This window comes from Leptinotarsa decemlineata, unplaced genomic scaffold (assembly GCF_025532065.1).
Source record: "Leptinotarsa decemlineata unplaced genomic scaffold, Ldec_3_MD MMD2_P_RNA_scaffold_12, whole genome shotgun sequence".
NCBI classification, from domain to species: Eukaryota; Metazoa; Arthropoda; class Insecta; order Coleoptera; family Chrysomelidae; genus Leptinotarsa; species Leptinotarsa decemlineata.
Genome location: NW_027412526.1, coordinates 9,096,440 through 9,111,853, shown reverse-complemented (window position 1 = coordinate 9,111,853; position 15,414 = coordinate 9,096,440). Strand labels below are relative to the sequence as shown.

Genomic DNA, 15,414 nt, shown 5'->3' with positions numbered 1-15,414 from the left:
CTATTCTGACTTGAGAATGGTCTAATAAACCGAAATCGGTCGTAACAAATAATTAACTTATTATCTTCATTATCCCATATTCAATATGAATTTCTGCAAAATAAATGAGTCATCAATTGGACAAGTATTATTGGTGAAACATTTATCATTTTTTGGAACATATTCATGAAACTACCGAAAATGTCAAAATTCTCCTTTGAGGCCGAACGCGGCAGAGGACGGTTGTGCTGATACAGACCGACCTCATAGATGGCATGCCGATGTCGTGATCCGAGTGGAGCCCAGAAGACATGTATATATTGAAATAATATAACAGTCGAATAGAGTTATAGTCAGGGAAGCTATAGATTACGCTGTAGACGACCCCTCCCGATATAGAAGGCCCCGACACTCTGTCGTATGAGGCCCCTATGTCCTCCGTTAACAGATGAATAATATCTTCATCTATCTCACCCCAGCCAGGTAGGGGTATAACGCGAAGGGCGGTATGGATGTCTAAGGACTTTCATGCCACCATCAAACATCAGTTGTGACCCATTTGTCTCTCTGACAAACTTCAGTTAAAAGGGGAAGGAGGCCAAGCTTCAACCTGAATAAAATCAAGATGGTTAACGTCGTCGAATAGAGTTATAAGTACCGGTGCCAATTTTTAAGAACAACAAATGATTATAACTGAATGGGTACACGAATGTTATGAAGTGATGAGGAATAGAAAAAAAAAGAGATAACGGTGAAGAAGGCAGGATAAGAAAAGAAGATAAATTTAAAATCTTGATTCTCAAAATTTGAGTTGTTAGTATATACAATCGCGTTTAGGTGGATATTTTCTTAATTCGAGTCAATTCGAGTCGCATAAAAGCTAAAATAGGTACCGAACGTCAGCATTTCCTTTGTATTACACTGGCAACGTGATATTATTTACGAATTCTAATCATTATTTTTATGTGGGAGGTTTTATATGGTATTAAGTAGTTAATTTTTCAGATCCGGTACATTAGTCTTTTATTTAGCTGTTCGGATTGACATTGTATAGCCTAGTTCTCTGGTCTACTGCGCTGAAGGGAAGCGAAGACCACAAAAAAAAAGAAAGAGAAGAAGAAGAAGAAATGTGTTCTTCTTCTTCTTGTTGAGATGGGTTTGACATTTAAGGTCATTTAAGCAGAAAGTTTTCTGTTGACAGTTTATAAATAGAAATGTTATTTTGATTTTAACAAAGAATTGTTTTCATTTCTTTTCAAAGCTTTTCAAGTAATTTAATGTTGAAAAATATGTTATAAGCAGTACATTAATATGAATTAGGAAATAATTTATTCACATTCAAACACGACGAAGCACGAGGAAACGGAAACAGTAGACGTGAAAAAACTGCAGATGGTAGTTTAATTCACAGTGATAGATAAATAATGTGTGATAATTCGACCAGTGATATTTCAATCTCGAATAATACAACTATTCCAATGGGGTCAATAGCTTCTACAAAAGACTCTGTATGCGAAACAGCAGAGGAAGCAGTTACAACTGATTCTGAAGAATGTTCTTCAGAGTTGAGGTAATTGGTTAAACATTCATAGTCCAGGTATATGTGACGAATATCTTGTACTTGATTTTACAGCAACAGTTTCTTTATTAGTGTTTTTTGACTTTACAGATATAAGAATTTTGACCGGCCAGCACAATCAACTACTTCTAATGCTACGTTAACCGATAATATGACAAGTGATGAAGAGAATGATAACTTTTACACAATGAATAGAAATATTTCTTGGGACAATATTCAGATACCTATAGTTGGATATGAAATAATGGAAGAAAGAGCTAGATTTACAGTAAATATGCATCTACTTAAGGTGGATTCAAGCACTATTCTAGAGTTGTAGGTCACAAGAGTTGAGAAATTGTAGGCAGTTGATTATTAATATTCAGACTGTATCCAAGATAAGGAATTCCGGATATGTGTAATACATTAGTGAACTTTTTATGAAAATTGCTAACTCAATGGTATTCTTTTTTTGCGGTCTATACAAAAAAGTACAAGTAGTGATGGTATCTCTGAGACAAAATGTTGGACTAAAAATATGTTAAAGCCATGCAGCATGATAAGTGGCAATCAGAAAGTGTTTTTTTATTTTCAATAATTTTTTAAATAACAAAATCAAAATGAATTTGGCAATCATTCAATGAACAAAAACAACTTGTTATAATATGAATGATACTTCGTGTACGATTAGTTTTTTCTGGTGATTTGATTTCACAATAGTTGGATATATTCTTATGGTTCTTTCTGATAGGTTGAATGTGAGAAGACACAGCAGAAAGTGGAAAAGTACAAACTTGCTACTTTTTCGTACCAAAGTTACTTATAAACTGTTGGTAATTGGCAAATATTCACTTTAACTTTTATACTATCAACTGTTTTCATTTGCTTATGATAAATTTGAAGTTAAATCTTGAAATTCCATGTCTATTTTTGGAGATATAGTACCTGTAAAATATGTATTCAAATCAATCTTGAAAATGGTAGGAAAGTAATGTTTATTCTATAAACTGAAAAAATTGAATTTCAAAACTTATTTTTCTTACTGAAAGTGAGTTCTTTAAATACTTAATATTTTGATTTTCGGATGGCTGAATCTGCGATAGATGATTTATGATCAGTAAATCAAACTATGTAAGTCTAATACAATTTTTCAAAAAGCGGTACAAGCCATTGAAACAAATATTAACCGTTTGAGCTTTTAGTTGGCCAATATGATTTCTTGGAAGTTAAAACGAGCAACTTACAACTTGAAATTGGTGCATGAATCTATCTTTAGGAATTGCTTGTCATATCCGAGTAAAAGAAAATTGTTACTTCCAGGTCTACAAACTGAAAGTTGAAAATAAACTGACTGGCGACTTCTGGTATGTATTTCGACGATATACAGATTTTGTGAGGTTGTGTAACAGACTCAGGGACAATTATCCAGATGTTACTCAACACTTGCCCAGGAAAAGATGGTTGAAGAACAATTTCGATCCTATATTTCTAGACGAGAGGGTTAACCGTTTGCAAACTCTTGTGAATGCCATGCTGAACGAACCAGATTTGATTTGTTCACAAGAAATACAGGACTTCTTTTGTTTAAATGAACCACCAGTGTATTCGGAAACAAGTGAAGAGTCTAAGGTCATTTTCTTATATTATTTCCTCTTTATTTTTGTACATAAAAAAATGCGAGAATCTTCCATAGAAAGGAAGAAACCAGTTAATGCCAAAGAAAACTCTTTACAAAGGTGTGTAGCTCATGCAAAGAAGTAACTTTCAGACACAAACTGGAAAAAATAAGCCCTCTCGAAACAGCTACTTTTCTATAAACATTGAATTAAAAAGAAAAAAAACATTTAATTGTCCAAACAGGCACTGGACCTAGTTATAGGACATGGTATACAATTTTGGGATGAAAGTGTTAAATATAGGAAATATACACATATAATTTCATGGAATATTTAAAAGGAAAAAAAACAAGTAAGTGTTTGATGATTTGCAAACATAATAGACAGTTTTGGGATGAAGGTGTTGAATATAGGGAATATAAATAATCCTAACAATAATACCTTCATGGAATATCTCTTTTCCTAATATATTCAATGGTTTTGAATAAGTGTCTACTTTCTGACAGACTTGATTCAATTAAGCACTTTGCAAATAAGGGAGATATCAATAACATATTGGTTCTTGGTGTTGGAAAATAAAAACATTGTTCAGTTCTACCACTGATTCTTGGCACATGTTACTCTAGTTGAGACAGTAGTTTTGATGAATTGACAAGATTGATCACCAGTTTGTATAAGAATATGCAAGGAGGGACGAATTATACGAAAGAAAAAATACTCTCTAAACAACTATTTCTATATGAACATTTGAATTATACAAAAAAACCATATACGAGTAAACACTGTACTATCATTGGCTAATAAAAATTATTTTTGATATTATTATAATGAATATTTTTTCCTTGGAAAATTTATGCACAAGCTTTGACCTAAACAGTTATCGTGTCCTGCCTTTACTTTCTAATAACTTGAAAAATCTTTTAAAATTCTATTTTAAGAAACAATTGATTGAACGATTATTTTTAGGCTATTTTTGAAGCTTTGGAAGAAACCATTACGGACCTCAAGCAGCAGATACAAGAAAAAGATAATTCATTAGATAAACTACAAACTAAGTTACATTTGTTAGGAACGGAAAATGAAAGTTTACGCAAAGTAATAAGGTATGCTATTATTCAGTCCTGTTTTAATAATTTGTATTACGAGTTAGAATGAGGCTGATAGGCCGATAAACAACACATGGAAATTTTTGCAGATTATTGCACAAAAATGTCCTGCAAAAAAAATTAATGTTTTCCTCCTGCAAATAGTTGGGACTCATTTGAACAGTTTCACAAGAAACTTCTGACTTCTCAATTTTTCTTCAGTGTGGTTATACAATACACAATTTTTTATGTGAAAACCATGAATAATATGAAAAAAAAATCAAGAGAAAGTATTGACTTTTTGAAAAATTATTTTTACTTTGAGAGGAAGCAGTGGTGTGCAATTTTAATTTTCAAAATAATTCAGTACACACGAATAATATTGGCATAAATGAATTATGTTGTACGTCAAAATTGCCTTTTGATGCATAGAAGAGGCATACTTTTCACACAAATATCTAAGGTCACACCAAATTTATCATAAAAAAATTGACTTGAAACTAGTTTAAAAGTTGAAATCTTGTTTTTTTTTTCAAACCTTTAGGACATATGTTGATATATAATTCTTTTTCTCAACTTTGATACAAAAATAACTTTGAATATCAGAAACCCAGTCACTGTCTCTTGTAGAAATTCTCGTAACGGTAGTGCGGTACCCTGATGTGATGGATCTCATTTCCCTAGCTATTAGTGGCTCTTTTCATAGACCCTGAAGAGTCTAAAGTAATCAAAGAATCCATCCCTGAGTCTTGAGAGATGAACATTGACTGTAACATAAGATGGCATTGACCATAACATCAGATCGACAGTGAGAGCTTCTCATGTTTTAACAGACAGGAGGAGTAAGCAACTCATTGCCTTCTCAAGAGCAGAATATCTTCTGATGAATCCGCTTCACACCAGATTATTGAATAGTAGAACAGAATATGCATCAGGGAGAAATCAAACTCTCCGTGTGCAGGTCAACAAAAACTTATATTTAAAAGATGAAAAAGTCCTGCATGACTGAATCTAATGTATCGTAAGGTAAAGCTGACTCATGGATGCCCTCATACGGAAAGTTGTGCAGTGAATAACGTAGGACTCTTGAGGTTTGAACATGCCACAAACTCAATATTGACCAATTAATTGGAATCACTTCAGCATGCCATTATGGCTGCCGTAGATAATATTCCAGAAGATGCCTACAGGCACGATTCCTTAGCTGCACATTGTGGCATGGATGGCTACAAGTTGCCCGAGAGAATCTTAAGAGAGTGTCCCCTGGCCCTTGGGTGCAGTTATGTGGCTGAGTTTGTGAGCCACAAAAAAACTTCGCTGGTTTCAGTAGAATCACTCATTTTGGATCTACCTTCCTATCAAGGAGGAGAAGAATTTCCTAACCTGATGACATATTCGCTAGTATTTCCCAAACAAACAATAGATAACTACCGCCAAATATCTCTTGACAGAATTTTCAAAGGTGCTCTAACGCAGTGTGTACAATGTAGTAATCAGTTACGACCTGTTAACTCAACATGGTTTTAGGAAAAATAAATCAACGGAACCAGTTACATACCATTTACTGAATCATGTTTGCACTTCCTTATATGAAGGAAAACATGTTATGTCTCTTTGGTTCGATTTCTCAAAAGCTTTTGACTGTCTAAGCATGAAATTCATTAGAAAAACTTAATTATCTGGGTATAAGAGGTGTCTTGTTAAAATGGTTTGAATCTTATTTTTTTCACAGAAGTAATCTCGTCAAAGTAGAACAACAACTATAGAATGCATGCACTACTTCTCTTGGGTGTTCCCCAAGGATCTGTCTTGGGACCCTCAATTTTTGTCCTTCAAGTATCAATGTTTGATGATGACACAACAGTTACAGCCTGTGGAGAAACCCTTGAAGAATTGCACAGTATGAAATAAAACAATGATGTAAAAAAAATCGACTCATTTTAAATACTGATAAAACAACCTGCATAAATTTCTATATAAGAAAACCAGTTACAAAAACCTTTTATAAAAATCTAATATTTAGTGACAGCATTAAGTTACTTGGGACATGGCTTAACTCATACCTCAGTTTCTCCTCCTAGATAGATTATTTTTTGTAAACAACTCAATAAAGCATACTATGCAGTTCTTCAGATGAAACCAGTTTTTGATCAAAAGGGATTGTTGAATTTATACTATGCATTTGCATATAGCCATATATCAAATAATATTGCAACATGGGGACTGGCTACTGAATGTAAAAGAGTTTCAACTTCTCAAAAAAGAATAATTGGACTATTATTCAGTTTTGAATACAGAGAGTCATGTAGGACTGTCTTCAAACAATACTCTATTCTGCCCTTCCATTCAATTTTCATTTTAAAATGTGTAACGTTTTTTAAAAAGCAACATTTCTGACTTCAATGTGTTAGGAAGTCATCATAACTACCCATCAAGAAGTTCTATATTAGAAATACCAAAACTTGGGACATGGCTTAACTCATACCTTAGTTTCTCTTGTTTTATAGTGGTGTAGGTCACAATGTGCAGCTAAGGAATTGTGCCTGTAGGCATCTTCTGGAAGATTATCTACAGCAAAACATAAAACTGCAACATTAAAAAAGTCTACATTTTATAATTGCATATTTCTTTATAATAACTTGCCAAAATATATTCTGGAAAATAGCTTCCGTTCAATAGAGGAATTTCTGGCAATGCAATCCAAACACTGAATGTTCACCGAGTAAGTTTTTTAATGTTCTCGGGATAACTACTCTTTCTCCACTCTCAACCCTTCAAGACTTTAACCGCAAAGTTTATTGCGAACGTGTATTTCAGTGTCATGTGATCTGAGAACATGTTTGATGTTCGCTCCACCACATATTCCGAAATTTCTGTTTTGCCTAATTCCATGGAACTAGGTGAGTTTTTCAGTATGAATTGGCCCACCCTTGTGTCTTCCATTATTACAAGATATAAAGGAGAAATATTCACTTGAAATTTTTGGAATAAGAGGTACAGTCTTAAACTTATTTAATTCATACTTAACCAGAAGGAAACAAGCCGTCTGCACAAACGGGGAATTATCTGTAGAGAAAGTAGTTTCCCATGGCATACCTCAGGGGTCAATCCTTGGACCTATACTTTTTGTAATATACGTGAATGATATTTTTCAAAGCCTACTACCTAGCAGAGTCATCTGTTTTGCAGATGATACAACAATGATTCACTCTAACTCTGACATAAGTAAACTACTTGACAAGACCAATGAAATTGAAGAAAAGGCTGTAAACTGGTTTACTTCCAATAATTTGAAATTAAATAGAGGAAAAACTTAACAAATAGCTATATCTTCAAATAATAGGGTAACCAAACAGAAGCACGTAAAATTATTAGGTATAATCATTGACGACTCACTTAAATGAGAAAATCATATTGACTTTCTATGCAAAAACTTGTCAACTCAGCTCTACCTTCTTCGCCAGCTGAAAAGATTCATAAGTACCAATACATTACTAACTGCGTCTTACTCACTATTTCACTCCCATTTAATGTATGGAAATCTCTTATGGGGACAATCTTCTCATGCTCAAAATATTTTCCGTGTGCAAAAAAAGCACTTAGAATAATAGCTGGAGCTTCATTCAACGAACCATGTCAACCTATCTTCATCTTTTACAAAATTCTGCCTTTGCCTTGTATATTTATTTCAAAAATTTTGTAAGAGATCCATAAAAAGAAAAGTATATTCTCCACCCAATCAGACTATCATAATTATCCCACTAGAAATGCAGATAAACTGAGACAACCGCTGAATAAACTAGAAATGTCTACACGAAATTCACTGGACCTCAAGTTGTACAACCATTTACCAGTTGACCTCACTCAGCTCATTACTTCTTCATTCAAGAGGAGAGTTAAAACATTCCTTTTAAAAACTGTTATTACTCAACACAGGATTATATGAATAGTACTTACAGTTGAAGATTAACTCACTTAATATTACTTTTCTATATATATGTTGCTATGTGATGTTCTGCAGCACCAATATTTTATTCTACCTAGCAGTTAGTTTCTATTTCAAATGATCAATAATAATTGTATATTATCTTTTAATTTTGTACCCAGTACAGCGTGCATCTCCACTCTTTTTGACCCGTCATAAATGTATTTATTGTATGCATAACATGATTGAATAAATTCTGTCGGTCTGTCAAAAGCGTCTCCAATGCAGTTGTTGGATTAGTTTTCGATGCCCCCGTTATTCCCAAACATGCAAGTCCTTGCACCCTGCTTAGTTTGTGGATAGCGGTTGTTTGTTTCATCTTTGGTTACCAAACCATAGATGCATATGCTATTATGGGTTTGACCACCATGGTGTAGAGTCAAATTCATCATGTCTGATTTCAGCTCCCATGTTTTTTTTATATTTGCATCTTGCCAGCATCAGTGATACCACCTCATTTTCTTCCGCTCGTAGATATTGGTTTCAGGTCAGCTTGGGATCTTGTATCACTACCAGGTATTTGACCTCCTCCGACAGATGTATTCCTTCACCTCAAAGTTTTAGAGGTCCTCAGCCCTCTGTCTTGGTTCCCTTGGTAAATGCTACTATGGCCGTTTTCGTTGGGCTATTATAATATTCTAGGCCTGCTGCATGCGCCCTCCTCCCACTATATTATTATATTTGCCCTGGATTAGGTTGACTAAGTCGTCTGCATAGCCCATTACTTTATATCCATTATGGTCCAGAAGACGTAGTAACTCGTCCATTACAATGTTTCATAACAGTGGCGACAACCCCCCTCCTCCTCGTGCCCCCATGATGGTTGCATATACCAATCTTCCTCTAAGCATACACTCCATCCACCTGCTACCTCTGTCATCGATCTTGTTCTTGTAAGCATATTCTGCTTTTTCTGTGCCCCGGCAAAAATCCATTTCTGTTGGCATACCTGGCCAGTATGCATATTGGTCTCGAAGCAGAGGTTTGTTAGACAGTGGTATTTCTCTAATAAGTCTTCTGTATCCAATACAAATGATATCAGACTGATTAGTCTCGAGACCTTCGCAAATCCTGTCCAATTTTCTTTCGTTATGAAGCTGGATTTAATCAGTCTTCATGTTTTGGGTATGCATTCCAGCCAGACTTCATTCAAGGATGAGTAGAAGTTCTGGCTCTTTTTGTAGTATTACTAAATGGATGTCATCTGTTCCCAGAAACCCATGGTTGAATTTAATTTACAGTTTTCTCCAAACTTACCACTTTCTTTGCCACCAGCATGTTCATAATCTCACTTTTTCAGCTACAGCTTCCACAGTATCAAACCTGATTACTTTCAATGCTTTCTCCACTTTTGGGAAAATAAATAAGTCACAAGGAGCTAGATCTGGTAAGAAGGGTGGATTTGTGATGCACTGTTTGGAACGTTTGGTGTAGTAATTAATATTACTGGAGTTTTTTCCCAACACCAAACCGTTATTTTAACACCTCGACACGTGTTTTGATCACCAAGTGATCAGCTTCAAGTGGATGTTCTAGTACAGGGATCCTATGTCTGGCCAAAAATGACTGAACAATCAGTGCAGTGTGGGTGATAGCATTGTCCTGATGAAGCATCCATAACTTGTTTTTTCATAACTCTGGTCACTTTTTGTGTACTTGCTCAACGAGAGTAGCTAGAATCTCAAGTTCAGCCACAACTGTGAAATATTATTTGTAGTTCTTATAGTTGGAGCTGGATAGCCTTTGAGGCTAGAGATTAATGATTTTAAGATTTAATTCTTTCACACTTTTGCTTCAGAGTGTAAAATATTGTTGGAAATTCGAATGGAACTGGCTGATACTTGATTGAAATCTATATAAAAAAGTACTGATTCAGTTAGATTACTATGAAAGATTTATAATCGCGGCACATATTTCATTATGCAATAAACAGCTTCTTTCTCAAGCAGGAATTGATGCTTGCACTTCCTACTTGAGAAAGCTATTATACATTTCATTAGTTTGGACTTCCATTGTCTAATATGATATAAAAAATGATTTGAAATACCTGAAAGAACCAATACAGTTGAAAATTAAAATCAATAGCTGAAAATAACAATTATATTAAGCAAAAAAAACCTGAAATGAAATTATAATGAAAAAGCAAAAAATTGAAAATTTCAACGATCAAACAAAAAAGGAAATGAAAATTAAAAGATTATAGCCAAGTTACTTCACATTTTGATTGTTAGTATCCACAATCGTGTTTGGGTGATGACTCTAATGACTAATGAACCACCTTCAAACAAACAAAGCTATTATAGTTTTTCAAAAAGTGTACTGTACAAGAAATAAGTGAAATTATTTTTTTTTTAATATTCCTTACTTTAAGTTGTATACTCAAATCTCAATGTAAAAACTTGCAACGTATTAAGGTGATCAAGATTTGAAAACCAAGTGCATGTTTAATCAAATGTGTGAAAAAAATACATTTCATAAATTTCACTTGATGCTTCCTTATAGTATATTAATGCCTTTTTTTTTTCAACTTTTCCAGGAATTCCATGATGAATTGTTCGAAGTGTCAAAAGGAGTGTGAAAATTTAACAAAACTTGCGAAATGACAGGACCAAGGTTATTGAGACCATTGAGTAGCTATATTTAGCTATATTTATATTTTGTGATAAATTGTTGACATAGTTTTAAATTTTATATCAGAATTTTTATGATTGTGATCAAACCTGATCCAAGACTAAGATGTCTTATGTTATTTCCATAGATATTTTATAAAATATTTCACCCAAAAATTTAGTTTTTTATTAGTTGGTATCTAATGATGACATCTGTGTTTCATCTAGTCAATTACTGAGCAGTGATTTACAAATATAAAGCTTCATATTCGAAACTCGATTTACAGCACATATATAAGGTAATTAGATATTAAAATAGGTATGTCTTCACTTTCATCAGTGAAATATTTTTATTTAAAAGATATTTATCAATACATATAACAAATAGTTGATTATTGCCTGTTTGTCTACGCAATTGTGTGCACTAATCTCCAAAGTGACTGAACCTATTAAGGTGTGGTTTTCATCAATGTATTTTGGTAAGCTTCACTTGACATTTAAGGTCTCTGCCCATTATACGGTATCAACCATGGCCGTGCTAGGACCGTATCAGACACGGAAAATAACATGACACTGTCTACCTTGCCCACTGTAATGGATCAACCGTGTTGTAAGCCCGTAAGCAAAACATATAATGACCGTATCATACAGGTATGATGACCGTTAGATACCCCTTTGACAACTGTAGGTAATGTGAAGTATTGTATGTTATTCCGGCTTACTCATCAGCAGAACTCAAAAAAAGACCTGACGCTATTGGATTCACGACTATTCAAGATAACAAGAAAGTGAAGCAGAATATTGGACATTATTTAGACATTTAGTTGATAATGCTAGTTTTGAAAAGTGTCTGGATTTTGTTAACTAAAATTAGTACTCGCTTATTTCGAATTCCTATTGCGTACTCTGAAGAACGCTAAGAACACATGCAACGGCCATACCACGTTGAAAAGTGCCAGTTCGGATATAACGACCTTCAAGGGACCGGATATACTATGTCGTACTAACCTGATGACGCACAAAACGGATTAATTTTGTGGTAGTAAAGTGTACATTAGTTCATTAGTCTTTCATTTAACTGTTCGGATTGCTGATCGATCTGTGAATACAACATTTTATAGAAATCACATATGCTTTATTTTAATAGTTCTTAAATATCCTAATGTACAAACATATGTACTGTAATACAAAGAGATAAAATACACACGCGTTGCACGAAAAAACTGTGTTACTAACGTAGAAAGTCTGTTATTTGAGTTTGTTTTTGACAAACTTTTGTTCGGTAGTAAGAATTTCGTACAGCTTTGGGATGTGCTCTTGTAGCAGAGGTCCATTAAGGGGTATTCTCCGGTCGCGCTGAAGCTTGAACCACTATAACAATGCCTTATCCAACTGCTCATGAGTAGAAGGCCTCACACGTTTGCATTTCAAAACGTTGGCATTGAACAGCGACTTGATCTTATCTTCATTCTTTTCAATAGTGAATATTGTAGAATGGGATACGCCACACTTCTTTGCGAGGGCTGCATTTGATTCACCGGCTTCTAATCGGTATAATATTGCAGCAAAACACTTTCGCTTTACAGAATTCATTTTGTCGAACTTTATGGAACAAAGACTTCATACAGGAACCTCTGGCGTAAAATCAATCTATTAATATCAATTAGTAGTACCTATCAATAGAGGTTCCTGAGAAGACTATCTGTTAGTAGTACCTATCAATAGACGTACCTAAGAAGAGGGAGTGCGCCGAGGTATTGGTGCGCTTATTTTGTGTAAACAAAACATTGCGCGACGTTTTAACCGGATGTAGTATCATGAAAAACGGTCGCTATAAGCGGTTGGTCGCACTAAACGGTATATTTTCTCAATAATTAAATATGAAACTAAACTTGAGTAAACATTATCGTCGCTATAAACAGATAGTCGTTATATGCGGAGTCGTTATATATTAATTCTACTGTATAAGTACATTTATTGAAAACAATAAGGACAAAAGTCCGGTGTCGGATAGATCAGGAGTATATGAGCTGACTTGTGACTCTTGCCAAAAACTGTATATTGGCCAAACAGGGAGAACATTTTTTCAAAGAATTAAAGACCATAGACGTAGTTTTGTAAATAGAAAGACCAATTCCACATTTACAAACCACCTTTTCCCAGAAGGACATGAGAACAATCGTGAATACGATGTGTTACATTTAGAAGAGAAAAGTTTGAAACTCAATCTTCTAGAATGTTGAGAAATCAATAGATTCAGGAATTCGGGTAATTTACTGAATGATCAATTAGAATTGATCAGGATTAATGAAGTGATTTCAACTTAATACTCGATAATCTCTTGAATATAACGTTGTGATAATCAATTGCCTTTGGTAGGTTTTGATAGGAACAATTACATGCTAAAAATGGTAAAAGCGCAAATAATGAAACTGGTGCACTGCCCATTATTACTAATTACCTAATGGTTATATATCAATCGATAACGCAACTTCGACGTCCGTAGTTTTTAATCTATGTTAATTGTTGGAGCTATATTACGAACAGTTTGAAAGTAGATTAGGATACTATCTTTTTGGGAATATCAACTTCAACGCGTAACGTTTTTGATTAATTAATTAACACGTTTTTATTAGCTTCATACGGAAGCGTAGGCCAAAGATTATTTGTTTATTTGATCCACCATAATTTCGACTTGAAAGTCGAAATTTCGACTTTTATCTCGTAATTTCGACTTTTATTTCGTAATTTCGACTTTTATTTCGTAATTTCGACTTTTATCTAGTAATTTCGACCTAAGGTTAGAAAAAATCATTAACTCTGAATCAATCAATAATTTTAACGAAAATCGCCATAATTGATTTATACATTAACCTGAGAAGTGAATTAAGTATGTTATTTGAATAAATTTCAGATTGATAATTATGCATTGATATTATTCAGTATCTTTTTGAAAAAGTAAATGCTTTCCGCACGAGTAGGAGAAAGTCGACTTTGGCTAAAATATTAGTTTCTCATCATAGTAAATCAATCTGATCAGTAATATCCGTACTTCATTATAAAAACTTGTCTAAAATTCAGAAATGAACAACTGAATGAACAACTGAAGAAATTTCTAGTAGAAATTTATTAACATTTTGAAAGAATACTCTACACATTCATATCTTAAACGTCAAGTAGAAACAGTTTGTAATGGCAACCAAATAATACTGTCGGTATGTTCTTCGAAGAGATACAGTGTTCATTTATTAGGTATTTTGGGTTTTCTCTCCTCGTTTCGAAAAATCGTGGGGATCTAATGACGCCAAAAAAAAACAAACTGGAGCAGAATGGTTCCCGAAGGTTCAATAAAAAAATGAGTAGGCTTCGAATATTCAATAAAATCGGTTTCAGTCATATTTCTTCGTAAAAAATATACCACTATGAGAAGATTGGAACACTGTCGAAATTATTTGAAAAGAGTGTCGAAATTTCGAGATAAAAGTCGAAATTATGAGATAAAAGTCGAAATTATGAGATAAAAGTCGAAATTACGAGATAAAAGTCGAAATTACGAGATAAAAGTCGAAATTACGAGATGAAAGTCGAAATTACGAGATAAAAGTAGAAATTTCGAGATAAAAGTCGAAGTTACGAAATAAAAGTCGAAATTACGAGATAAAAGTCGAAATTACGAGATAAAAGTCGAAATTACGAGATGAAAGTCGAAATTAAGAGATAAAATTAGAAATTTCGAGATAAAAGTTGAAGTTACGAAATAAAAGTCGAAATTACGAGATAAAAGTCGTAATTTCGACTTTTAAGTTAAAATTATGGTGGATCAAATAAACAAATAATCTTTAGCCCTACGCTCCCGTAGCTTCACCTGTATGTATAGATAGTTGCAAAAGAGTGGTAGTGTATACCGATCGATAAAACAATGTACCTGCAAAAAACAATACAGTCATTAACGATATAATCGAAAAATTGAGGATGAAAAAATAATTGGAAATAATGAGCTTGTAAGCATGTTCATGCATGTTTTGGATAATTTATATGGTTATATGCAAGAGAGTGGTACATAATACTGACCGAAAAAACAATGTACCTGCAAAAAACAACACAATCATTAACAAAATAATCAAAAACAGCACAATCTTCAAAGATATAATCGCAAAATTTCAAAAAAAAAAGAATTCGAAATAAAAAACTGATGAATCTCATTCATGAATATCACTGATATTTTTAACACTGTATTATAAGCCTTTTCAAACAACGAAACATTTTCTCTGTATTGTGATCATCCAATGGAAACAAATAAATCGCAAATTTATTATCATCTCGATCTGAATGAAACAGTTTTATGAGTTTATGTTTCAATCGACTATTTGCTACAAATTAAAGGCGATTTAGAAAGTCGGCTGGTTAGTAGATTTATTACTTCAGTGATATACGAATTAAACCAGACTCAGTTGCATACTAAATATTTTTCTTTGTTTTGCAAGGGTTTTTTGAATAACATTGCAACGACAATATAGCAGATGACTACCATGGATAGTTTGCTATAGGGACAATGGACTCAACAATTAATTAATGAATAAAA

At 33.6% G+C, this 15,414-nt stretch overlaps 1 protein-coding gene across 1 annotated transcript; it reads left to right on the top strand.

Moving 5' to 3' along the window:
- Positions 1-1,145: 1,145 nt before the first annotated feature.
- Snx16 (Sorting nexin 16) lies at positions 1,146-11,009 on the top strand. Its single transcript, XM_023158656.2, has 5 exons — positions 1,146-1,549; positions 1,649-1,826; positions 2,858-3,166; positions 4,120-4,256; positions 10,760-11,009. Exons 1-5 carry the CDS (start codon positions 1,404-1,406, stop codon positions 10,824-10,826), a joined length of 837 nt encoding a protein of 278 aa, XP_023014424.2. The 5' UTR covers positions 1,146-1,403; the 3' UTR covers positions 10,827-11,009.
- Positions 11,010-15,414: the final 4,405 nt, after the last annotated feature.